Source organism: Paralichthys olivaceus, chromosome 4, assembly GCF_024713975.1.
Source record: "Paralichthys olivaceus isolate ysfri-2021 chromosome 4, ASM2471397v2, whole genome shotgun sequence".
Classification (NCBI taxonomy): domain Eukaryota; kingdom Metazoa; phylum Chordata; class Actinopteri; order Pleuronectiformes; family Paralichthyidae; genus Paralichthys; species Paralichthys olivaceus.
This window is the reverse complement of record NC_091096.1, coordinates 13,762,163-13,787,836: the sequence shown is the minus strand read 5'-3', so window position 1 is coordinate 13,787,836 and position 25,674 is coordinate 13,762,163. Positions and strand designations below refer to the sequence as shown.

The following is a 25,674-nucleotide window of genomic DNA, read 5'->3' as shown; positions in this document are numbered from 1 at the left end:
TGGTGGAAAGGTGCAGTGTGGGTAATGGAAGAAACCATTCTTGGTGTGGATCTGGATCAGGGGGCGAATCAGATCTTTTTTATTCACTGTTTATAACATAGCGAGAACGAGTGTTTTACAACATTTGTCCTTGATTTCACAGAGAATAATTTATATATCTTGCTGTTTCATATAGGGCCTTAGGCGCTCTCTGAGTGACTTTAGTTTATTTACTACAAGGATTACGCAAAAAGCAAAAAAATCTTTTCACTTTTGATGAAATCAAACTTCATCGGGACTGATGTCTAAGAGTTTGTGAAATCTGGTGGGGCTTGATTGACTTTAAGGGGCCTGCTGAACCTTAGTGGAATGTGGTATGTGCTCTACTGTGTCATTTTCTATTTTTCTTTTTTGTAACTTTGGTTGTGTTTGGGGAATTGTTTCAAACTAAAGTGAGGACAAAAGTTCATGTTGGAATTTAGTTTATGTTTGACCTTTGGGGTTACCACTGGAATTTTAGTTGGGGTGAATTCTGGTATTAAGGTCAAGACATTAGATCAGTGTTGAGGGCTGGATGGGTTATTTTTGGCAGGGAGTGAGTAAGAAATGGTTGAAGCTGGTTTTATAGATCTGGTGATGAAAAAGCTGGTGTGAATAAATCTTTATTCTTTACTAAGACAAAAGATCAGAACTCTGTGTGTGATTGTGTGTGTGTGTTTGTGTGTGTGGAGTCCACACATGACTCAACAGTGTTTATACTCAACCCAGGCACGACTACACGATCACACACACACACACACATTTACAGTGTATATGCACACAGTTTTTTATCAGGTATTGTTAGCTTGACAGCCTCTCTCTCCTTCCCCACCTCTCTCTCCTTTCCCTACTCTCTCTCTCTCTCTCTCCAAATATGACTGTGTTTGTCTTCACAGTGGTCCCCCACACCTCTCTCAAGCCTCTCACCAGCAGTGAGTTAAAACAACGCCACTGGTCAGTTTCTCCTGTCAGACCTGGAGCCCAAATGTATCTCAGTGTGGGAGATGAGTGTGTTTGTGAACGGACCCTAAACAAAGAGAGAGGGGGGCGGTAGAGACACAGAGAGAGAGAGTTAAAGAGAAAGAGAGACACAGACAAAGAGAGAGACCAGACAGACAAGGAGAGGGAGAATAAGAGAGAGAGTGAGAGAGAGGGACAGAGAGACAGACACAGAGAAGGACAGAGGGACAGACAGAGAGAGAGAGAGAGACAGACACAGAGAGGGAGAGAGATACAGACAGGGAGAGAGAGAGGGCTTGGTTTGCTGCCCAGACTGCAAAGGATTTTTTGTCACTGACAGGACCAGGATCGGACAGAAACCAAAGCAGTGGCAGACTCGGTAAGATTTTAAAAATGCATTTTTAACCAGAATCAGTTTGAGTGGTGCAGAGGATTTACAGTGCAGAGAAGATCACAGGACAGATGATGGTACCGTCTCATCACTGAGAGAGACTTTTACATATTGATCATTTATTATGGCTGAATCAGAAGACGATTCACTTTTAAAACTTTTTTGAGGTTTCCTCTTTATTTATGTATTTATTTAATAATTGATCTATTTATCTATTCGTTTATGTATTATTGCTCGCTCAGGGACAGGGATGCAGGCTGACCACCAGGTGTCTGAGGATAGTTTTTTATCTCTTTCGTTATTTCCAGTGAGTCGTACGTCAGACGCTCAGTATCGAGTCACCGGTTATTTCGGCGGCTGTGATCGTCCCTGCGTGCTGACGTCACGCTATAAGGAGCCAGCGGTGCCGGGGCGGCAGGCAGAGAAGTGGAGAGGAAAGAGGGAGAGAAAGAGAGAAAGAAGGGGAAAGAAGCCGGACCATGTTGCTGTGATATTCTCCATGTGTCTGCTCAACATTCTGGTAGGAGTGTCTTTACTTAATTTCACCTTTATTTCTCAGAATCTGCTCTTTATTTCGCATTTGCTCCGCAGCGTGATGAACGTGGGTCTCTGCCACCAGTGATTGGTTCTCAGTGAATGGACTGATGTCTAATTGTTCATGTTCATCAGGCGCTGTGACACAGTGCTTGTTGGAAATTAAATTAAATCACTAACTCGTTATATACAGTCTGTGGTTTGAATCGTGTGTTTATAGTTTGGGCTCTATAGGCTTCTGTAGTAGCTAAGCTGTGTATTGGTTTGTTTATTGCAGCCTATATAAAGATGTAGTAACAGAATAATAATGTGTTGTCAAAAATATAGACGTAAGAAGACTTTGCAATGTGTCGATGAAAATAAAATAAAAGGTAAGACTTAATTGTGGGAAATGTGTCTCAGACATCACACTGTCTTCGGTATAAAAAACACAACCAAATACATTCATCTGTCGTCTGCATATAGATCAACTGTACATACAGTCCGATATAAAACAGTGATCAGTGAGAAAGAGGAAGGTAAAGAAGAGTCTGAGAGGCTGTGTCTCTAATCATACATCACAGCAGTGGGCAGATCCATCACTATCATCTCCAATTAATCATTCTCAATTTATTTATAGGCTGTGGCACAAAATCACAAACATAAGTGTGCAACTGAAAACAGCTCAATTCTCCCACGTATTTTTGTCTCCACCTATCTGAGCTGATAGGGAGATGCCCTTTGTTAAAGCAGATGAAGGGGATTCCTCTGCACTCTACCTGACTCTACACCAGCTCAGCAACCACATCCCCATAGCAACAGTTAGTAAAACCAGCACTATATGTTCCTGTTTCCAACTATCACTGGATTCACAGTAAAAGCCCCTGCAGGAGTGCACTCGAGTGTACGCTGCACCTTTGCCAGGACTAATATAGTTTCTGGCTTTGAGCAGCATCCGCCTCAGAGGAGTAATTATAAGACCCTAACTCTTAACGCATCTCCTCTATTTCTCCAGTGACTGACCACGGCCGTGGCTAAGTAACTGCGGGGGGATCCCCGAGTCCCAGTCCCAAGAGTGTATGTTTGTGCGCAGCTATGGGGAAGGACTACTACAAGACCCTGGGCATCCCCAAGGGCTCCAACGAGGAGGAGATCAAGAAGGCCTACCGACGCATGGCACTGCGCTTCCATCCCGACAAGAACAAGGACGCCAACGCCGAGGAGAAGTTCAAGGAGATCGCGGAGGCCTACGAGGTACTCAGTGACCCCAAGAAGAGAGTCGTCTATGATCAACTGGGAGAAGAAGGTGAGTGAGGGGGGAATCAGTGTCTGGGTTTGATCATGTCTGTCTGTGTCAGTGAGAGAGTACAGGCAGAGCACTCTGTTAGTGAAGCCTTGTTAAGCAGGCGTTATGATGGATTAAGTTGTTATTGAAATAGCTCAGGAACAGACTCAGCATCTAATATCACAGTGGAGGACTGAGGTGTTATTACTTCAGCCAATAAAGTAATAACGCTGTGTCTCCTCCAGGATCTCTAGTTCGTGCATGATTGTCTATTGTTATTTTAATGTCACTTACAAACTGTCATACCTTATCACCTACCTCAACTGCTAGTGTAGTGTGTGTGTGTGTGTGTGTGGATTAAGATCATCATGTGGTTGAAAGAGGAATAGCAGTGACGACTGTAGTTTGTATTTGTGTGTTTTTTGAAAGTGTTTCTGTTGAACACAAAGCTGTGTGTGTGTTAGTGTAGTTTGTGTATTTATAAAGTCCTTCACTATCAGCGCTGTTAGAAGTTCATGATGATGCTGTGGGATTTCTTCCTGCCCATGTGGGCTACACTCTTCTCTCTGCTGTTACCAGTAATGTGTGTTATTTCAGCCTATGTGTGTTTTTGTGCATGTGCACACAGGTTCTCACACTCTTCTCTCTCTTTTCACTCTCAGGTTTGAAGACAGGAGGCACTAGCTCCTCAGGTGCCCCCGGCAACTCAACACACCACTACACCTTCCACGGAGACCCCCACGCCACCTTTGCCTCCTTCTTCGGCGGCTCCAATCCCTTTGACATGTTTTTTGGCTCCAACCGCAGCCACAGTCGCTCCAACGGCTTCTCCTACCACAACCACAACGACCACAGCAACGACATGGAGCAGGACATGGACATGGATGAGGATGACCCCTTCACTCACTTTGGAAGACAGTTTGGCTTTCCAGGAGGGATGAACAACGGATTCCCTGGGGAGGGCCGCAGGAGGAGGGGGGCACCGTCAGAGTCCCTGGGCAACAGCAGAAAGCACCAGGACCCTCCAGTGGTCCACGAGCTGAAGGTCTCGCTGGAAGAGATCTTCCACGGCTGCACCAAGCGCATGAAGATCACCCGCCGCAGGTTGAACCCGGACGGCCGGAGCATGAGGACAGAGGACAAAATCCTTAACATCGTCATCAAGAAGGGCTGGAAGGAAGGGACCAAGATCACCTTCCCAAAAGAGGGGGACGAGACCCCCGAGAACATTCCTGCCGACATAGCCTTTGTGCTCAGAGACAAAGGTCACGTCCACTTCAAGAGAGATGGTTCCAATATCATTTATAACTGCAAGATCAGTTTAAAAGAGGTGTGTCTGCACTTTTTCACCTATCCTCTCTCTCTCCTCTCTTTTACATCTATCTTCTGTCCTCTCTCTTTATGATTCTGCATGTTGACGCGCAGGTAATGCTGCTGAGGTTGAGAGTTTGAATCCCAGTGGAGCAATCAAGGCAGAAATTGAATGCACTTACGGAGCTGCAAAGTTTTGAATGAATATCCAGAAATTTATACCAGCCACGAGGCGAGGGGATTTGACTGTAAATTAAGTGTAGGATTATGTCCGCAGGGTGCGTTGTCATATTAAAGATATTGAGTAGTGTGTGTGTGTGCGTGTGCGCACGTGTGTGTTTGTGTGTTTGTGTGTGCTGCTGGAGGGTAAGATCAGTGAGAGCAGAGTCTCTGTCATTGCGGTGCGAGGGAGGCAGCGGGAATGTGGTGTCCTCATGTGACCTGCTCAGAGCGGCCGTCGTCCTCACTTGTTCTGCACTGCTGTTTAAATTAAATATACATTAACCCACTGGCAGGCGACACACACTACAACACCACACACAGACATAGCCATGCATGCGAGCATTCACACCCTTGCATCTTCAAGCAAATTTGCAAACACCCTAGGTTAAAGATGGATTTTAGTGTGATGGTGGTGACAATCCAGGCTGCTATTAATGTGACTGGCAGGACATTTAATTAGCCGCTCCTACGAGGGCAACGGGTCCAGCACAGCTCTGCTTCGTCTGTGAATTACACAGGCTTTTAATGCCTCTAACAGGGCTGCCACTCACTGCTCTGCTCTTCACATGGTCGGCTTAATGGCAGGTGTTCTCAAAGAGTTGGAGGTGTCAGGGGAGTTGTTTGTTCGCAAATGAAGTTTTTTTCTCTATAAAAGCAGCCCCGACTGGGAAGTAGTGGGTGCCTCTGCACAGCACGTATGCAGACAGCCCAGTTAATGAGAGCGTGTTTGTTGAGTCACGTTAAGGAGGAGGTGGTGCTTGATCAATCCTGCACAATGATTAAGTTTGCACTGTAGAACTCCCACAGATAAAACCCTGCGGTCTGAGCAGCAGCCAGATAAGAGACTTAAGTCTGATGCAGCCAAAGACAGGATGGAGGAGAAGTGAAGATGTGGATTGGGGAGGTGGGGCTGGGTATCCGGGGAATATTAGTGAAGTAGGTCAGATGATTCAGTATCCAAAGCAAATACGAGCTCATATTCCACTGCTCCGCTCCGCTCTGTCTCCCTCAAGATGAGATGCGAAATGCTGCAGTGAAGCACAGCACCGGCTACATGCTGCACACAGGACGACCCGCCACATGTAGTATGATCAGTCCTCCTGTAGATAATATGACAGCAAGATGATTATTTCCATTCTGAAGACTCCAGTTAATAACATCTCTACATATTGTTGTGGAGGTTTACTGGAAGCTGGTAAACGGGGAGCTCAGGCAGCAGCTGATGATCTTATGCAGAAGAGTTTAATGTAGACTCGATGCATTAAGGAGACCAGAAGATGGAACAATATATAAATGCTAATAGAGTAACATGAGCAGTTCTGAAGTAGCTCCCACAGCCTCCCCATATATCTCCTTCAGCCTGTGTCACCCATTCAAACAGCACATCCATGAAAGGATAGAATTTCTGTCACTCTCGATGTTACATGTAGGTGTTCACATCGTGTACACATTGTGTACTTGTGTGTAGCCATTGGTGTAATACGCAAAATAGTTTGCTCCTCTCTGTCTGGGGCTTCTGAATTGGGTAAGAAAGTCCTTCAACGTAGACACTACAATGTACTGCTTTATCTATAACCTGACCTTGGGTATTGCTGGGAGAAAAGGGAAAACGTGTGGAACTAGACAGGCCATATTCTCCTAATGTACAGATATAATGTGTGAGGATGGTCCAACAATTCCTCAACACATATATAGGAATTTGATCATATTTCACCTGCTGTGTGACTCGTCTGCTGTTTTGTTGCTCAGGTTTGTTTTCTGCCTGAAGCGTGCCACGATGAACTGCCTCATTTAGCTCCAGCCGACCTTGTTTGACCACTCTGTAAACTCCTGGGGAAGCACTGCTAGAGGCAACTTCCATCTTCACCATGACAGCAGCCAGACACAGTTAGATAACTTAGTGAGACACATTGATTTCTTGGCCTATACCTGGATATATATGGTGGCTCATTCTGGCATTAATGAGGACTCTGCAGTGCGCTGGTATCAACCATGGCAAGTGCTTTTCTAGCTGCTGTCACAGCTGCTCTCAGCAGCAAAATCCATGTCCAAGCACATGTAGGTGCTACTTGTAGCTGCTGGGCTCTAAAGACTAAGCTCCACCTCATTTATCATTTAGAAATATACTGTTTATGTGCAGTGGTCGTGTTGATTCCATCCAAGTAAAAGGCAGCATGTGCATTTTTAGCAGCTAATGTATTTGAATTCTGTCAATTAAAATAAATACTGCCACCTACATTCAAGACATGTATATACTACACAGTATAGTGAAGACACTTATAGTGCTTATGAATCGGTTATGTAATTGTAATTTCTTGCGTAATCACACAAACAAAAACCTGAACTATTTTCCTGGATGGATGAATGAATGGTTGGCTGGATGGAGGGATGAACGGACAAATGGACGGACAGCATTCTTCCAAAGTAAAATCACAGTGTATGTGTGTGTTTGTCTGAGCTGTGGCTTATGCAATCAGTTGGCCCGACGATCAGCTGGCAGTGTGTGTCGAGCATCATAGCAACCCGTCTGTGTGTGTGTAAGACTCGAGTTAGTGAATGGAAGTGTTCATAACGAGAGGATGAGCCACCGGCCTCCATCACAGTCACAGGCTAAATCACCCCGCGCTGTACGTATAGTGGGTAAACGGAGGATGATGTCATGGCTGGAAAACTCTGAAGCAGCTGCTCTGCTCGACTGGACTTCAACCGTCCACATGTCCGTCCCTGTTTGTTAAAAAACCCACCAGACGAGACGAGAAAATCCCCCAACTGTCTACAACCTTGTCCATGTTATGACATAGACTGGGGTCTTAGAGGTTAAGTACGTGTCAATGCAGTCAAAATGACTATTTACATCACGAGCTGCCGGTTGACTTGAATGAATGACGGTAGAACTTACCATCGTTTCGGAAAATTCCAAGAGGGATATTTCAAGCTCCACTAAAACCTGTGAAACATTTAGCTTAGCATGTTTCCAGCAAGAATTCCTTCCTAAATATAGAATATTCTAATTTTAACCAGCCGACCACCAGCCTTTTGAGTTCCAACTTTTCATATCCGTGACATTATGCAATTTCTCCACCCATGAAGAAATATTGTTTGTCAGGTGAGCTTCAGCTCTATATTTAAACTTAAGATGTTTTCAAATCTTAAGCAATGCAATCAGTTTTGTGGTAGCAACAAATACACTAACGTATCGATACTCATACTGCTAAAAGAACGAATTCTATCAACAACAGGTTTTTCATCTAGCACCATCATAGGTCAAGATTTAAACAGTCCGTTATGTTTACCTTATGTGGATGTCCTTTGGTGTGTGACCTAATACCTTTAAAAAAAATCAGCTTCAGCTAAACCTTGTTTTCACTTCTAATTTAGCATGTTAACAAGTAGCTACAGTATATATCACAATCATTTAAAGTACTTTTTGGGGTCACTTTTGTAGAGTAAGAGGGGAGTAATCCTCTCTTAGTAAAAGTAGTAAAAGTAATCAGACAGACTCATAAACTACTAAAACTACTAAAACTACTATTACTAACTAACGACCTAAAGTCTTTCTCTCCTGGTGAATTGTAGGTCTTCCACGATGGCTCTCCATCTCTCTCCACACCTTCATGTTATTTATTCACTGACTCTATTCTGTGTGTGGTAAACCATTTTGTAACAGTTGCTTAGAAATGCATTATATAAGGAAGGTTTGCTATTCATCTGGATTTCCATTCACAGATTTGTGGATTTAAACAGTTAGCTCTGTTCAGCGCAAATCTGGTGAGTGATGCTCCCTGGATGGAAAAGCCTGCGAAGTCGTGATAACCACAGGTCTCAGTGTTTAGTTTAGCACTTACCCTACTGTGTGTGTGTGTGTGTGTGTATGTGTGTGTGTGTGTGTGTTCTCTTTCGTCAACCTGACAGCCCATCTGACAAGCCCTCCAACTATTTACGAGCTCAGCCGATTCCTGCCTCACTTCATTAGCCACGAGCTATTATATGAGATGGTTGCTAAAATTAGTACCGTGTGCAATTTCTAGCCCCCTCCAACACTTACAAACACACAGCCTCCACCTACACACACACACACACACACACAACCCCCACCTACACACACAGACACACAAACCGGAAAACCTCTCCACAGCCAAGTCACGTTTTCCTAATATTCCGGTTATGTAGACCCCACGGAACTGTTGTTAAACTATTTGTAAGGAAGACATACCCACTGACGTACACACATGATGAACACACACTGAGAACATGAGGATGACGTACTGAGGGATAAGAAACCAGTTTTTAGTTCATGGAAATATTAAGTCACTGGGATATTTATGGATTTGGCGTTTCATTCCTACTAAAGATATTAACCCTCTTAATCCCCTCTTCCTCTCCTCTCCAGGCATTGTGTGGTTGCACGGTGAGCATCCCCACGCTGGAAAACCGCATCATCTCCCTTCCCTGTCACGACATCATCAAGCCGGGTACGGTGAAGCGACTCAGAGGGGAAGGCTTGCCTTTGCCCAAGAACCCGTTACATCGTGGTGACCTCATTGTGGAGTTTTCAGTCCGTTTTCCTGACAGGATCCCCCCCCAGTCCAGAGAGATCATCAGACAACACCTCCCCCAGTCATAGGAGGACTCACCTCAGACCTCTCCACCACCACACACTCCAGCCTAAACCCAGAAAAACAACCCTTCATCCTGTCGTCCCTTAAATTTGGACCCTTATTTTAAGTCCACCTTCACATGTCTTGTGTTGACGCACACAGCATTAAAGAGACGCTGTGGTTTGTAGGGACTTCACAGTGGGAGGATGAAGGAAGGATGCCAACACGGATGGCAGTATCAGGGTGTAGTTATTTGTTTTGTCTTTTGGCCCAAGCACACACACAAACAGCGGTGGAGCAGTGCTGAGGGACGGGCTCAGCACAATCCAGGCTTTTACCGAAACTTCTTTTCACAGTTTTTTACACATCAATCAGTGGTTTTATAAGCCGACCAACTCTCTGATCCTTTTGTGATAGGATGAAGTGTGAGATATTTTTTAAGAGACACATTTTTTCAGGATTTTCTTTTTTTTCCAAAGGAGGTTTCAAATTGAATTATTTATTTTTACCTTGAGTGTACCAGCAGCATTCAGCGTGTTCAATGCCATCCCCAGTTTAAACATAACTCTCCCGCTGCCACTCGCTTTTCTCATGCTTTCTAATGAAGCATCGTGCTGGAAGTCAGTTGTGTTCATTACTCCAAATAACACTAGCATGTCTCAGCTGCATTGAGAAAATCTGGGAGTGACAATCACATTCTGTAACAGCAGTATAAGCTTGGATAATACAGTCTGCACATAATATGGGTGCTTCCCCTTCTATGGCCTGGCTCCATATCTGAGGAACATTTAGGTGCCTTAGCCCTGTGTCATACCACACACACATGCACACAGGCCACACTGCAGAACGACAGTGTATTTCAACCAGCCATGTTAAGTGCACAACAGACGATGCCCTATTGCTGTGTAAGACGCGGCCACTGGGAGCTGGTGATTTTGAAGAAAACATGAAAATCAATCAGCACATGTTACCATATGTAAGCGAGGACGTGTTTGAAGGAGAGATCTGATAAAAGACTGATGAATTTAGCCAATACATCCCTGTAAAGTGCCGTACAAATACAGGCTGGATTTCTCAGAGGAACGTGAACATGAATAAATCTGAAGTAATGAGTTTATATTCCTCCAGGAAACCCAGCTTTGTTGTGTATATACAGTTTTCTCCTGTGCCATCTGAAGGCTGTGTCCTGGTGCTACTGTGAGCTGTGCCAAAAATAGACCATCATGGTTTCTACTTTTTGGTTTCATGGAGTCTTCATTTTGTGATTTGATGACTGCTTCTGTCCTCTGTAACATCTCTGCACCGAACGTTACGTCTGGTTTTGTTTTTAGTAGAATAGCCCTGTTTAGGAAACAGGTTTTGTAATATTGCAGCATTTCTCTGTCTCAGCTGCAGGGGGCTCTGAAAGCTCTCTTAAGCTCTTCCTACTGTTCTTTACAACAATGATAAAATGTGTTTGTTAGGATGATTTAGACAGATAAGCCCTTGAAGGTCATATACTGTATATCACATGTGAGATCATGTTAGACTGCAACATGTTGAAAAATGCACTTTCTATGTCGTAAGTGATGAAACTATGAGACGATGGGAGAGACTTGAATGACTTGTCTGAGTGTGTGAGCGTCCTGCGTCTTCTCAGAGCCTCAGAGGACGTCGGACAGCAGCTGCGACCAGGAGGCACATGTGCTGCTGCTGCTGCTGCTGAAAGACTTGCTGTCACTGCTTCTGTGCATTTGAAGATATTTATGATCTTTTCAAAAATAGAAACAAATAAACCAAATGTGTGAAGTTAACAGTTTGTGTCATTTGTCCCTCAGGACTGGTCAGTGTGACTGTGGCGTGATGGGAATCTGCAAATCTGTACTTGAATGGTTTGGACCCTGCTTGTGGTTTAACATTTACATGATCACAACAGTATCCAGGTTTCTGATCCTCTACACTCTACTGGATTTAACTTTTCCATCTTCTGGAAAACAAGATTTACTGTATCCTCCAAATCACCAGTCAATGTTTTATTATGTCATTTACCATCATATTTTTGATTTACTGGCTTAATGCTATGTAACTTAAGTTGACAGCCCACGAGCCGATATTATCATTTCCCCCAACTCCCCTACAGTGAATTTACTTGAGTACTATACTTCTATACACTTCAACATACACGTCTTTATTTACTCCAATACATTACAGCTGCAGTTTCCATTTGCTTTTTATATTAACATTTTACATTAGAAACATAAAACTCTGAGAAATTTCACCAACAGTTTCTCTCTAGACGTGTAATGCAATTTTATCACATTACATTTTATCACATACATATTACATTTCATTTTCATTTCATAATTATACTGTGTGAAGCCTCAAATGGTCAAATCATAAAAATGTTCCTGCCCATGAATAAAATTAGTTTGTTCTTCTTTCCGTCTTTTCCATTAGTCAAATCTTATTTAGTGATTGTTTAGAGGGGCCCCGCTCCGAGGTTCGGAACCATTAGATTAAACAACTGAGCCACAGCATTGATGCATCAGCAGCAATAATCTAAATAAATGACACACAGTAGAGAACATTCCTCAACCAATGCCCAACATTTCCCAGATGAAACCACATTTGAATTCATAGATACAGAGTTTTACTTGGATCTGCACCAAATTGCACACACTCAGTCAACATGTCTGACTTTTTTCCTCAAGATCCATAAGTTATTCTCTGAGAAAGAAACAGAAATGTTGAAAAATGCCACCTCACAACGTGAAAGAAGGAGAAAACAAAATTGTAGATCTGCACTAAAATGAAATGGGTTCTTTCCTTTCTTTTCCTATTGGCAATATATGTTTAACTGTTATTTTGGTAAGTACAGTGGAGTTTGGACTTTTTCCATCAGTTTGTTACAGATAAACAAATGATGGCAGACTTTGACCTGAGCCTGTTGAAATCCAGGACGACCACTGGTCCCTCCACCAGAACGATCCAAGGTAGGAGCTATAGACTCGGTTGAAAATAAAGACTCCTGTTCTCTGGAGGTCTAATCTGTGTTCCATTTACTCTAACTGTGTTAGTGCATTAGTTAATTACACAATCTGTTCTGCCGCTGGGTCATGAGACAGTCAGAGCAGGTGATGTGTGTTAAGAGGCCGATATCATGTGAAACAACTGCGTGTGTGTGTATGGCAGACAATTAGTGAACTGTGGGAAGAGAGCTCTCTGAGATGTGCTGCAGTAACACCACAGTGTGACTAATGCCTTAAAGCTGCATCAGCTATTTCTGGCTATAAGACGATAGTTCGCAGAGAGTTTATACTTCCACTGAAACACTCTTTTCAACTCAGAGAGAGAGAAGGAAACATATAATGATCAAAGAACAGGTCATGGAATATTCATTTTCTCTTGGATGCAGTGTCGTAACTGAGTCACTAAACCACGAGTCAGAATCCAAGTCACCAAAGACAAGTCCAAATAGAGTCAGGGTGGGGGTCCCTGTTACCTGAGTCTCAGGTTAAATTTAAATTAATGCTGCAGTGAAAATCACCTAACCAATTAGAAATCGAAAGATTCACTTTCTTTAAGGCATTTGAATAATGCACTCGTTAATGTCAAAAAGATTTTGTTTTCAGACAGAAAATACGAAGCACCTTTATCAACACTCTGCCTTCTTTGGATCTAGCTGATCTGAAATTGTATTTTTACATTGATGATAATGTTTCAAATAAAAGGGACTGTCTCTCTTCCTCTGAATATATGTTTCCATGCACATTTGGTGATATTTGTTTTGTGTATCAGTGCAAATAAAAGCAAAGTGCATGACATCACATGAATAAATAATGTTACAGAGTTAATTATGGTTACAAATACACAAATGTCACGTAATAACAGGCTAATAAAGCCTAAACAACAACTAGGGTCCTCGTCCCCAACTTCGAGCTCCAGTCAAGTGTCTCTGTTAAAGGGTTTTGCACATGTAGAGTATTTTGCATGTACACTTGACCCCTGCTGCAGTGGAGGAGTTAATGAATTCAGATGTGAGTGATAATCAGTAACAGAGTATCAGGACTTAGTCATGATGACTGGACAACCACTGGGTCTGTTTCCATAGGACACGTCCTACATGCGAACACCTCTCATCACTCCTCTGCCTCTGCCTGTCCTCCGTCAGGTCCTTACAGCTGCAACATGAGCCACTTTGTGACTCTTCCAACAGGGCAGAAGATGCCCATGGTCGGACTCGGCACATGGAAGAGTGCTCCGGGACAGGTAGAACTACACACTCTTTCACAGGCTCTGTTCCTTCACACTGTTAAATCAGAACATAAGTGACTGACCCCAGTGGTTCTCAGGTGAAGCAGGCTGTGCTGGCTGCTTTAGACTGCGGGTACAGACACATTGACTGTGCTGCTGCGTACAGCAATGAACAGGAGGTCGGAGAGGCTCTGGCTCTGAGGGTCGGCCCTGGGAAGGTGAGGAGCTCTAATTATAACGATTTTACCTTGGAATCAGCCGCATCAACCGGAGGATCCAGAATCTCAGTTGTTTCAGAGCCTAAATCACTTATAGCTTGACGAGTTGTTGTGCATCTGTAGAAGTGTGAACCTGTCACTCAGCATTTTTTAAAACTGATATCCACCTGCTGTTCTATGTTAAGTTTATCCCACCATCAATTATATCAAATCTAATTTAAAGTACTCCCTTTTCAATCTTGCTTTTAATTCAGCTGGTATTTTGTCCTAAAATACTGTTAATTTTTTAATTATTATTTATTTCTATCTTTCTCTTTCTTTCTCTTGTGGCTTAAAGCTGCAGGAAAGCAATGAGATTATTTGGAACTTCATTTAGATGTTTAATGTTGATAATCAGTTACTGACAGGTGACTATGTCCTCTGAGACTTAGGATTAACATGACAGTTAAGGTTAGAACTGGAGTGAAGCTACAGTCAGGATCAAGGTTTCTAGAGTCTCTAGAGATGCAGGAAATAGTTTGGAGACACATTTCTAGATTTATACTTTAAACACCTGAGAAATGAGCAAGCATTTACTCAATCAGACTATACCCACTTGTATATTTGTGTTATATGTTCCACCCCAGGTTCTTCTTCGTGAGGAAGTGTTTGTGACGTCCAAATTGTGGAACACCAAGCACGACCCAGAGGAGGTGGAGGAAGCATGCAGGACCAGTCTAGCCCACCTGGGTCTCTCCTACCTGGACCTGTACCTCATGCACTGGCCCATGGCATTTCAGTGAGCAGATCCACATAATGGGATTTTGTCTCCCTCTGGTTATCACTGTGTGGCCCAGGATCAGTGTGAAGGTGAAATTATACACACACGTTCCCCATCTCAGTCCCTGAAGCAGCCCTCTGTGCTTTTATGCTTCAGGCCGGGGAAAGAGCTGATGCCTCGACGGGACGATGGAAGTATCTGTTACTCTGACACGCACTACAGAGACACGTGGGCGGCCATGGAGAGTCTGGTGGATAAAGGTTTGGTCAGGGCAATAGGACTGTCCAACTTCAATGCCAGGCAGACTGATGACATCATCAGCGTGGCCAGACACAAACCTGTGATGAACCAGGTACGATGTGAATCTCCCACAGGCCACAATAAACACATTTGTTTGGGCTTTGTTGACAACAGAAAACGTGTAATAGTGAAAATTGTGTGTATCATTGTGCCACAGGTGGAGTGTCATCCTTATTTGTCTCAAGCTGATCTCCTGTCACACTGTCGGTGAGTGTAAAACCAGTTTAATCAAACTGGTATTTTCTTTTCTCTGACCTAGCAAACAAAAATGATGCCCCCATTGTGTCAGTAACAGTGCTCGTACCTCTGCCTCAGGTCTGTGTCAGTGTGTGTGACAGCCTACAGTCCCCTGGGCAGCGGGGACAGACCCTGGGCCTCCCCCGATGAACCAAGTCTGCTGGAGGATCCTCGACTGGCAGCCATCGCCCAGAGATACCATAAAACACCTGCCCAGGTCATTCTCAGGTGAGGCAGACCACAAACTAAAAGCCTGACACCGTTCTGTTGTAACTCTGGATTCATGTTACTTTACCCCCCCCCCCCCATCCCATAATGTGACATCTGCAGGTGGCATGTTCAGAGAGGTGTGGTGTGTATCCCCAAAAGTGTGACGCCCTCCAGGATCCAGCAGAACTTGCAGGTGTTTGACTTTTTCCTGACAGATGACGACATGAAGCTGATTGAATCCTTCAATCGAAACGAGCGTTTCATCGTCCCGTCAGTCGAGGTGAGTCACTGATCTTGTGACACCTCACAACATTTCACAACTGCATATTCATCCTTAACAGACATCTCAGGCAAATAGGTTTGTTGCTGGAGTCACTGATCAGGGAGCATGCTGATAGATCAGACTGGTTTAGACTTCAGTGAATCTCTGCTGTTGTATAATTAATGAACTAATTGTATTTTTCTTCCACAGCGGGATGGTAAGAGAGTGTGGAGAGATGCAGAACATCCTCATTTCCCCTTCCATGATTCTTACTGAGCGCACCCCCACTGAGTACAATACGAATCCAATTTTTGCAATTAATTTTAAATATAATTTCCCTTGACTTCAATTTTTGGTAACATTGTTTTTTTCAGCCAATTCTTTACTTTAAATTGCAATGAACAATAAAGAGATTCTTACTTGGCCTGAGCGCCACTGTGTGGTCAGTAACAGAACTACCTCTACGCATGATAATGGTGCCTGCATGTTTCACTGAGACTAGACTCCTCAATAGCCATTAGAGGACCACATTACACTTCTAACTAAACGACTTAACATCTTTTAAAGGTCTTTACATTGTCAGGTCACATATTAATGCAATCAACCTGGTCTGATCCTATAGCCTAAGTCATACCACAAACATCACAACACCCTGATGAACCGTGTGATTCCAACCCAACAACTTCACTTTCTATAAATGGAATCTCTATCCCAACTGTCGATCAAATCAAAGACAAGGAATGTATGTTAACTATGTGTCAATAAAGAAATTCAAAAGCAGACATTGATAACGCCCTCCATTTCGTGAGATTTTATTTTCAACAACATAACCTTGACAAATTTGTAATACATTAAATGCTACTGTTTATTTAAAAAAAGAGGAAGTCATTAGCAATATGTTTTTCTTTTGTTTTATGGTCGAGCATAGAATCCCGTCACTAAAGCCATTCATGTTGGTTGTGATATACTGAGAATGAGGCCACTCAATAAACCCCCCCACACCCCCAGAAACCCCTCCTCCCACCCCACAGAACAAAAAAAGTAAAGAAAAAAAACAAAAAAATAACTGCAGTCACTCACTCACCTTCCATTTTCAACATCCCCTAACCCCCACCCACATCAAAGCCAGGGCAAACCAAGCGGTTACATGCTTTCTCTGAGGGAAATCATACAAAAAAAAAAAAGGAACACATGAAAGAAGCACAAAGTCCTAAAAATGTGGAATCTGGTGAGAATTTGTACAGGTGTGATCCCGGTACTGTTGGGCAGTGTACATTTATCCATAAAGGTCATCGTCGACGTCTTCATTGAACACTGGACCACTGCCAGTTCCTCCTGTGCCATGGGTTGGACCGCTGCCGCCTGCAGTACTGGAGGGAAACCTGAAAGACAGAGGAGTGTCATTAATCTATTTTAAACATGGAGATTATCCTGAGATACAACAGCTCCCATCATTTCAGACTGATTTCCTTCTTAGATGTTTGGAGTAATCAGTTTTCTGTGGTCAACACCAAAACTGACATAATAAATCCATTGAAAAACATTTTCATACAGCAGATTAGGGCTGGGCAACAAGAGAAAATCAATAATTATCACAACATGATTTTCATCAAAACCAATATTACAAAAATTCAATACGCAGGGAATATTGATATAATGCTTTAAAATTGTTCAAATGCAGTGAGGAGGTATAACAATTTATTTATTAACCTCAGATTTGTAAAATGTTTGTCAATTTCTGAAATAAAGAAGAGTTTAAAACCACAACCTTCCCCTACAAGAAAAGACTGATCTTTAAACTTGAGAAATAATCTGATATTTAATAACAGTGACTGATATTAAAATATTTATCTATATAATTTTGGACAAGTCAACTGGCTCCACAGCAGATTATGTTCCAAAATCTCTTTAAAGATCATGTACCCTTCTTATTTCACTCTGCTGCAGTATGAGCATTAATCAAATCACATCAGGTGTAAACATGCCATATTTACACAGTCTGATTTTACTTAAGCTTAGAAACAATTACTGACACTTTAACAAAATATCTGAAAAAGTACCTGAAGCTGCCAAAGCCACGGCTCTGCTGCAGTGTCTGAGCAAACATCTCATATTTGCGGATGTCATTGTCACTGACGGAGCGACGGGCAAATCGCATAGCCTCCTCAAAGTGGTCCTTCCTGATCTCTGGCACAGGGTCGTCCTCTTCCACCTCCTATGAAAAGAAAGTGTCACGATCATGAAAAAGACCAGAAGTGGAGCAGTAGTGTGCAGATCCTCATCAACAAGGGAAAATGTTCGAACCATAGCTGACGGGTTGGTCTGCCTCTCCCTCTCTCGGCGGATCTCGTTCTCGATGCTCTCTCTAATGGCGAGCTTACACGCCCTCTGGCAGATCTCTGTAAGGTCAGCTCCAGAGAAGCCGTTGGTCATCTTGGCAAGGAAGTCCAAATCCACATCCTATCAAACAAAAGAAATGTAAGGTACAAGTTTGGACTGTTTGTTTTTTTTTTTTTTATTCTGTTCTTATTTATCAGAAAATAACCACTGTGACTTTGTCTACATGAGACAGTTATGGATTTCTTTTTTTTTTGCTGAATGTCTCAAGGATGAGTTCAGAATCAACTTGATCTTAGAATCCAACAAATATGGGGAGTATTTGACAGCTGACTAAAGTAAACATTTCATTACATATCATGGTAGCAAAGACACTGCATCATAACTAATGCTTCACCTTGCTGATGGGACTCTTGCGGAGGTTGGCCTTCAGGATGCTCATCCTGCTCTTTTCGTCAGGCAGTGGGATGTAGATGAGCTGATCCAGACGGCCAGGTCTCAGGATGGCGGGGTCAATGATGTCTGGTCTGTTGGTGGCTCCAATGATGAAGACGTTCTTCTTGCTGGACATTCCATCCATCTCGGTCAGGATCTGGTTGATGACACGATCAGCTGCTCCGCCACCATCTCCCACATTGCCACCACGAGCCTTGGCTATGGAGTCCAGCTCATCGAAGAACAGAACACATGGGGCTGCTTGACGAGCCTGGAGACATAACACAGACACACAATATAGTCAATATAGAGCAAATAGTCAAACAATATAGGGCAAATAGTCAAATTGGCTATAAATATTACAGATTGTGTAACAGTCTAAACTCTTAAATTCTCACCTTGTCAAAGATCTCTCTGACATTGGCCTCAGACTCTCCAAACCACATGGTGAGCAGCTCAGGCCCTTTGATGGAGATGAAATTTGCCTGGCACTCATTGGCGATGGCTTTGGCCAGAAGAGTCTTACCACAACCAGGGGGACCATAGAACAGCACACCCTTGGATGGGGTCATGCCAAACTTGAGGAACTTGTCTGGGTGCTCCACTGGGTACTGGATTAGCGAAGAAGGGGGTAAAAAACAGTAAGTGACACAATCTTAATCTGACATTTTGTGGTTCACAAGTTTTAGACATGATCTCACTTCATACCTGCACCAACTCCTGCAGCTCCCTCTTGACATCCTCCAGACCTCCGATATCCTCCCAGGTGATGTTGGGGACCTCAACAACTGTCTCCCTCAGTGCTGATGGGTTGCTCTGGCTCAGGGCCCACTGCAGAACAGAGTTAAGCGAGTCAGTATTAACCCAGAATATCTTTACACACTGTTGCACCATCCAACTATCACCCCATAGCAAATACTGTATTACAAGTCTTACCTTGAAGTCATCCATGGTGACAGCAAGCGAGTTCATGACCTCAGCATCAATGGTCTCATCCTCAAGGTCAATCAGGTCCATCTTCTTCCTGATGGCCTGCAGGGCAGCCTCAGAGCAGAGGGCAGCCAGATCTGCACCCACATGTCCATGAGTCTCATTGGCGACCTGTATGAAAAAAGGAAACTCAATATCTCTTGACAACGTCCATATTTAATGCGTATAACACTGACTCGTGCAGAATTTTAGATTCTATAAAATAGAATTACATGCAATTTCCACTGTAGTTTTTATTTGGAAGTGATAGACAAACAATAACATGACCCCGCCTCTGATTCAAAGGAGCAGTGTGTGGTGAAGAGTCATGTGACTGCCGGAAAAGATGTGTGTACAGACCTGTTCTAAGTCAACGTCATCAGCCAGCTTCATGTTCTTGGTGTGAATCTGAAGAATCTCCAATCTGCCAGTGGCGTCAGGAATGCCAATGTCCACCTCCCTATCGAAACGACCTGGACACAGAGGGGGGGGTTCAAACACATACTTAGTACAGCAATATAACACAAACTTTAAAGAACCACCTGCAGGAATGTGTTGTCTCATATGTAATAGTCTGGCAACAGAAGACTGGTGGTTACAGCTTTCAAAAGTTACCAGCTAAGTATCTACCAATTTAATACTTAAACAAAATCCATTGCTGATCCTTTGTCAAAGCTGTCAGACACATCCAATCATAAGCCTTTAAAGCTGTGTAGCTGCATTGTGAGAAAGTGACCCACTGGTGAACTGCAGAGTCCACAAAATAAACAGCAGCCAGTGGTTTTAAGCAGCGACATGACAACATGATTTAGTGAAACACGCAAGCAGACCAGTGACATTTCTTCGTAGGTGGCACAAGACCAGTGGTTGGTTTAAAATCACAGTTTACTTTGTTAGTGACAAACACACTTTCCTGCTGAGGAAATAAACCACTAGAAAAAAACAAACTATTATAAAGTAGTGATAATCAACAATTTAACATAACATTGGTTAAGTCTTAAATATAGGTCTGCTGAGGGCTATGGGTACACTGTGCAGCTATGGAATGCAAAGACAAATACACATTTTACATCTGAAAGTCTAACAAAGACTATTGCTGAATATTCTTTATTGAACATAACCTGCAGGAACGATGCGAAAACAAACAGTCACTGATCAGTGGTTGATTTTCCTCTTGATGTCTGATACTAAAGTCACAGAGTAGATGCTTAAAACAAATAACTTACCAAATCTCCTCAGAGCTGGGTCAATGCTGTTGGGTCTGTTGGTGGCAGCCATGACGATAACATGAGCTCTCTGTTTCAGGCCGTCCATTAGAGTAAGCAGCTGAGAAACAATGCGCCTCTCCACCTCTCCATGAGTCTACAAATAGCACAACATACATTCACATCTGAAACTCGATCCAAGCATTAGTGACATGGCTAAATTTCAGTACTTTGTCTGGGGATGAGGATGGAAATGAAACAAAAAGTCAAGTTTGCCTTTCAAAATGACAAACCATGAAAATAAATCTGAGATAAGACAATTTTCATATACAGTATTACATTAAAATAGACATGGACACTTTTATTCAGCTATCCATTTCGTTTTCCTCTCTTCCCACTCACCTTCTCTCTTTTGGGAGCAATTGCATCAAGCTCATCGATGAAGATGATGGCAGGGGCATTCTTCTCTGCTTCCTCGAAGGCCTTTCTCAGGTTACTCTCGCTCTCTCCTGCCAGCTTGCTCATGATCTCAGGGCCTAGAATGGCGATTAAAACATTATGATTTTATGGGAAACCTCATGGAATATACTAGAATCAACTATCACAAGATAAACCACTATACTATCTTTAAACTAGTAATAGGCAGGCAGGGTTTAGAATGCATACAATACACACATGGCAAAAACTGGTAAACTTTACCCCAGGCAACAAAATATATCTCTATTTGACAATAGAACTTAAAAGTGAGCTGCAATCCATGCAGCTTCATGAAAACAATCAGAAAAATGACTAACAGCACTTGAGTATTGCATGTTACTTATTACTTGCTGATGTATTTTTGACTCTTGCTGCTGTAACTTTTTGGGACCAAGAAAGGACTTCTTATCTTACAGAAGATAAATATACAGGGAAATTCTCACCATTGATCAAGAAGAAGAAAGCTCCAGTTTCATTGGCCACAGCTCTGGCAATCAATGTCTTTCCAGTTCCAGGGGGTCCGTACAGCAGGATTCCACGTGGTGGCTGAAACGGGGAGAACACAATTATTTTATTTTTTAAAATCAGGGCTTAATGTATAATTACACACATTTTGTATAAGACAAAACGTGCTATTTTTTATTTTAAATTTACAGTAGCTTGTAAAATTCCAAAGAGAAGGCCAAACCCTTCATTTATTGCCAAAGACAGGTGCCGTACCTTGACTCCAATGGCCTTGAACAGTGCAGGGTGTCTAAGAGGCAGCTCCACCATCTCTTTGATCTGAGCTAACTGCTTCCTCACGCCTCCAATGTCATCATAGCCCACCTCATTCAGGGACTCTTCCTCATCCTGCATAATTCAACACATGTTTAAATTTCCGTTTCTTTTTGGTCAATGTTGCCTGGTGCACTGTTCCTGCTACCCACCTCTCTCCTGATTGGTTCTCCCTCACAATGGATGACTGTATCAGGGGCAACGATGCAGTATGGGGAGGGATCAGTCTCCACCACCTTGAACTCCACAGCACGCATGCCACCTCTGACCAGAAAAATATCACCTTCACAAGGTAAAAGACAACACTGTTCATTTTTCCGCAAAGAGAGCCACAGGGTGACATACAGATTTAATCATCAAGGGAAATAAAGATCTTTCTCCTGAAAACAGAAATTTGTACTCACCTTTGCGGATTGGCCTGTAAGCCTCCAAAAAGTATGGCTTCAGGTAAACCTCAAACAGGTTGCCAGTAATTCCTTCTACTGTGTCATCGATTGGGAGGACGTGGATCCTCTTTCCGTACTTCACATCGGGACATGGCTGAATGCTGAGGGAGGGAGGGAAAAAAAGAGAGAGACTTAGCATCACTTCAGTTTTAAAGGACCTTGGAGAGAACTCAAGACAAGTGTGTGCTTTTCCCCACCTGATGACATCACCCAGACGGACCCTCAGATTGTTGCGGACCACTCTGTTCATCCGAACCTTTTCATCAGAACAGGTGTCATCAGAGAGCACGATGCACACAGTCTCCCTCCTCTTCTTTCCCTTCATCAGGACTGTGTCTCCACGGAAGAGCTGCAGCTCATCCATCTTGGTCTTAAGACACATTAAAGAAAGCAATTACAACCTCGCCATTAAAGCATTTAAGATTTTATAATACAGGACAAGATGGAATAGCCCTGGTACATTTGAAGGTCTTATGCACAATTTAAGTTACCAACAAACAGTAGATGTTAGCAGGTGGTAACGACTCCCAGTAGATGATAGGAACATAACTTCAGTTGCACAACTTAGTGTCTTAGGCTAAAGGTAAACCTGACTGTCTATGGGCTTGTATAGCAGTACGATAAAAGCCATGTGGCCCGCTCAGTAGATCAGACATCATTACCTCTGTGCCATTTTAAAAGAGGAAGAATATCCCTTGTATGTTCTACTGCACTAATTAATGCCTTCCACCGGTTGATGTTAGCAGATATTAGTGCAGATATCTGCAGTTGTGTACCTTAATCATGAATTTAAAAAATAGGGCATTACAATATACAATGTGAGCTATCACCCATCATGGCAACATTGATCGTAATTTTAGTTTCGTGTTCTTCCAAACACCAGATGAAGGCTGGGAATTTTGCATGAGGGCAACACAAACAAACGCAATCTAGAATGCGTTAAATGTAATCTGGTGGAGGACCCTGCAAACCATGACAAAACAAGGAGCCAATACCAAAAATAGGGGCCACCTCTATCATGTGGATGCAGTTTGAGTATGAAAACTGATCAGAAAGCGATACTTACAATTATGCCACATTTTATTTCCCATAACAGCTTCAAACACCACTAACTTCTTGTACCACCTACACAAGAATCGTGTCAAGTTGAGAGCTCAATATAAACCTAAAACTAAGTCATTGAAAGAGGTTATTTTACTTGTGAAGATATTGCCCCTATTTACAGATGATATGAACTTTGATTTTGGTCATATCGCACAGCCCAGGTGTCCAAACATTGCTGATCCATCCAGCCATGGACAAAACCCTTCTGTTTACCTGAGAGAGAGAGACCACGCTGTTGTCTTCATTGATGGATTCATCAACAATCAGTCTGTTGGGTCTGTTCTTCTGTTTCAGAATTGCAGTGGCTAGATCATCATTTTTGGATCTACAATGATGAGACAATGAGAAAAACTTAGACATTTCATACACCCAGCTCTGCAATTGGAGGGGGAAAATTAAATGAATGGAATAAAGATAAAGCTTCACTCCTAACATGTTCAACACTAAATTGATGCAAGGTTTGATAACCTCACTAAATATACCCATAATGAACCAAGTTTAATTTCTTACGTACACCTTAGGGAAAACTGAACAACCCTTTGTTGAACACCAGGACAGCTGTCAAGGGGTCATATGATGAAGTCCTTACCCACTTAGGTTAAATAAATAAAATCACATCGCACAACAGGCTGAGACAGAGGTCCGGCACAGTTTGTACTTTATTGTGTGTTTGTTCTGTTTGTGTTTTGTTATGCTTTGTACATGTAGTTCTTCTGTATTGTACTGAACTTTTTTATTATTTTACATAATTATTATAAAGCCTATTTTGGGAATGAGTTAAATAAATGACCGATATGGTAATTATTTAATTATGGTAATATTCATTTTTCTGTAGTATCCCTACATTATTAACAATAACTAACAATCAAACGTGTATTTGTGTGCCCTAAAGTCAAAACGCGTCCTTTACGTAATTTTCCATAACAATGCCTGAACGTTACAATAGAGGAATCATCAATGATGCCTTGATTCTAAAAGCCTCTGAATAACAAACCTTGATTTTTCTAGAAAAGTCCCCGTTTTGTAGTTTCTCTTTCGTGTTGATAGCATGCTAACGGTAGCCTGTAAGCTAACATAATTGCGAGCAAGCGAGCCCAGATGACACAGCAAAAGAATTAGAAAAAAAACTTTGTTGGCTAGCTAGGCTGCCCTTTAGAATGACAAACGCTCCAATTCTACAGTAATAATACACACATTTACTGCCAACGTGACCGTCGACTAAATATTAATTAGATGTCTTTAATTCACGACTGTTTAGCTAACAGCGAGATGGAGCACAAGTAAATTCTCGATCCTTTAAAATGAATAGCCAGCCACCCGTTAGCCTGCTAGCTTTGGTGCACTGTGGCCATAGACAGATCGCTGTGGAGTGAGCCGTCTTACTGACTAGCGTTTTGTTTCGTAAAGCCGTTAGCCTGTCGTCTGTTTGTGGCATGTGCTTTATTTATTTCATCCGATGTAACATCCAGCTTCAACACGAGCCATTAGCCGACGGCTAGGCCAACTTGTCGGTGTGACGGTGGATGGCTTTGGCCTTGACAGCGTTGCTAAGCTAACGTTAGCATTCTAACACGACAGCAATGACTGCGCTTTGTCAAGTCGCTGTCACACAGCTGGCTAACTAACCACCGTTACCCGACCAGCGACAACAGTTTAAACAAATGTCAACAATTCATCGGGATTCAAACCAGGTGTCAGTGAGACTGCAGTATTAGCTAATTCAATAAAAGGACGAAGTGCGGAGGCTGGAGTGGCTGACCCCATTAGCTCCCCGGCTAGCAAACTCGGTAATGTATTAGCAATCGAGCTACCTTTAATAGACTCACGTATGACGCTGGCCACTTAAAGGATATCAACTCACAAACACGTATTTTCATTAAACGGGTGTATATTTGTACTTACTCCCCTCCCGAGGCCATGGTCGTCCACCTGGAATACTATTAATAAATAAAGTCTAAATGTTTGTGAAGCTTCACCGGTTCTCGATTCACAACGTTCTCCGTGATTTCACACGAAAGAGAGCAGCCGTTTCCGTGCTTTTCTTTACAGTTATACCGTGGACTGCATGCGTCCCGCGCTCTGATTGGCTGGAGGCTGTCCGACAACTTCACCAACCAACCAAAGAATGTGCTGTCGGTCGTCACCGAGAATATTTAGCGGCTTCAGCCAATTACAAACGAGCGGGGGTGTTACAAGTTTCGTCAACTTTTCTTTCATTGGTCCGTCACAGAACTTGAGTCGCCCAATTGACGTCTACCGCGTTGGTACTGAAGGAACGTGAAAACATGAAATTAGTCAACTCCAATCTGGATGTGAACAAATGTAGTGTGTGTGGACCTGTGTGAACGAACCATTAAGTTTTATTGATGAAAGAAATGCATAAAAAGAGCAGAAACACAGTTTGCC

General features: G+C 42.8%; 3 protein-coding genes across 5 annotated transcripts; 2 read left to right on the top strand and 1 right to left on the bottom strand.

Moving 5' to 3' along the window:
• The first annotated feature begins 1,076 nt into the window (after nucleotides 1-1,076).
• On the top strand, nucleotides 1,077-11,091 carry dnajb5 (DnaJ heat shock protein family (Hsp40) member B5). Of its 2 annotated transcripts, XM_020100811.2 has the most exons (5): nucleotides 1,077-1,357; nucleotides 1,678-1,889; nucleotides 2,898-3,188; nucleotides 3,830-4,497; nucleotides 9,091-11,091. In XM_020100811.2, exons 3-5 carry the CDS (start codon nucleotides 2,978-2,980, stop codon nucleotides 9,322-9,324), a joined length of 1,113 nt encoding a protein of 370 aa, XP_019956370.2. In that variant the 5' UTR covers nucleotides 1,077-1,357; nucleotides 1,678-1,889; nucleotides 2,898-2,977; the 3' UTR covers nucleotides 9,325-11,091. The 2 variants fall into 2 exon arrangements, with proteins under 2 accessions (XP_019956370.2, XP_019956371.2); XM_020100812.2 differs by lacking the exon at nucleotides 1,678-1,889 and having other exon boundaries at nucleotides 1,231-1,357; nucleotides 9,091-9,780.
• Nucleotides 11,092-12,185: 1,094 nt separating this feature from the next.
• On the top strand, nucleotides 12,186-16,309 carry akr1a1a (aldo-keto reductase family 1, member A1a (aldehyde reductase)). Of its 2 annotated transcripts, none has more exons than XM_069523861.1 (9): nucleotides 12,186-12,270; nucleotides 13,449-13,546; nucleotides 13,630-13,749; nucleotides 14,376-14,527; nucleotides 14,666-14,861; nucleotides 14,967-15,016; nucleotides 15,125-15,274; nucleotides 15,377-15,536; nucleotides 15,729-16,309. In XM_069523861.1, exons 1-9 carry the CDS (start codon nucleotides 12,198-12,200, stop codon nucleotides 15,792-15,794), a joined length of 1,065 nt encoding a protein of 354 aa, XP_069379962.1. In that variant the 5' UTR covers nucleotides 12,186-12,197; the 3' UTR covers nucleotides 15,795-16,309. The 2 variants fall into 2 exon arrangements, with proteins under 2 accessions (XP_069379962.1, XP_069379961.1); XM_069523860.1 differs by having other exon boundaries at nucleotides 13,389-13,546.
• On the bottom strand, nucleotides 16,307-25,329 carry vcp (valosin containing protein). The gene is made up of 17 exons (XM_020101009.2): nucleotides 25,171-25,329; nucleotides 23,482-23,593; nucleotides 22,362-22,534; nucleotides 22,123-22,265; nucleotides 21,871-22,001; nucleotides 21,662-21,793; nucleotides 21,385-21,487; nucleotides 20,867-21,000; nucleotides 20,486-20,621; nucleotides 19,620-19,732; nucleotides 19,227-19,391; nucleotides 18,999-19,121; nucleotides 18,689-18,901; nucleotides 18,253-18,561; nucleotides 17,823-17,978; nucleotides 17,579-17,733; nucleotides 16,307-16,900 (listed from the first exon to the last, which is right to left on the bottom strand). The coding sequence occupies exons 1-17, from the start codon at nucleotides 25,185-25,187 to the stop codon at nucleotides 16,795-16,797; spliced, it is 2,421 nt and encodes an 806-aa protein (XP_019956568.1). The 5' UTR covers nucleotides 25,188-25,329; the 3' UTR covers nucleotides 16,307-16,794.
• Nucleotides 25,330-25,674: the final 345 nt, after the last annotated feature.

Coding starts and splice junctions, on each gene's coding strand:
- vcp (XM_020101009.2), bottom strand. Junction 19,733..20,485: donor CCCAGCTCTGAGGAGATTTG/GTAAGTTATTTG, acceptor CTCTGTGTCCAG/GTCGTTTCGATAGGGAGGTG. Junction 16,901..17,578: donor CGTGGCTTTGGCAGCTTCAG/GTACTTTTTCAG, acceptor TCTGTCTTTCAG/GTTTCCCTCCAGTACTGCAG.
- dnajb5 (XM_020100811.2), top strand. CDS start 2,978: ATGGGGAAGGACTACTACAAGACCCTGGGCATCCCCAAGGGCTCCAAC. Junction 3,189..3,829: donor TGATCAACTGGGAGAAGAAG/GTGAGTGAGGGG, acceptor TTTCACTCTCAG/GTTTGAAGACAGGAGGCACT. Junction 4,498..9,090: donor GCAAGATCAGTTTAAAAGAG/GTGTGTCTGCAC, acceptor TCTCCTCTCCAG/GCATTGTGTGGTTGCACGGT.
- akr1a1a (XM_069523860.1), top strand. CDS start 12,198: ATGATGGCAGACTTTGACCTGAGCCTGTTGAAATCCAGGACGACCACT. Junction 15,017..15,124: donor GATCTCCTGTCACACTGTCG/GTGAGTGTAAAA, acceptor CCTCTGCCTCAG/GTCTGTGTCAGTGTGTGTGA. Junction 15,537..15,728: donor TCATCGTCCCGTCAGTCGAG/GTGAGTCACTGA, acceptor TTTCTTCCACAG/CGGGATGGTAAGAGAGTGTG.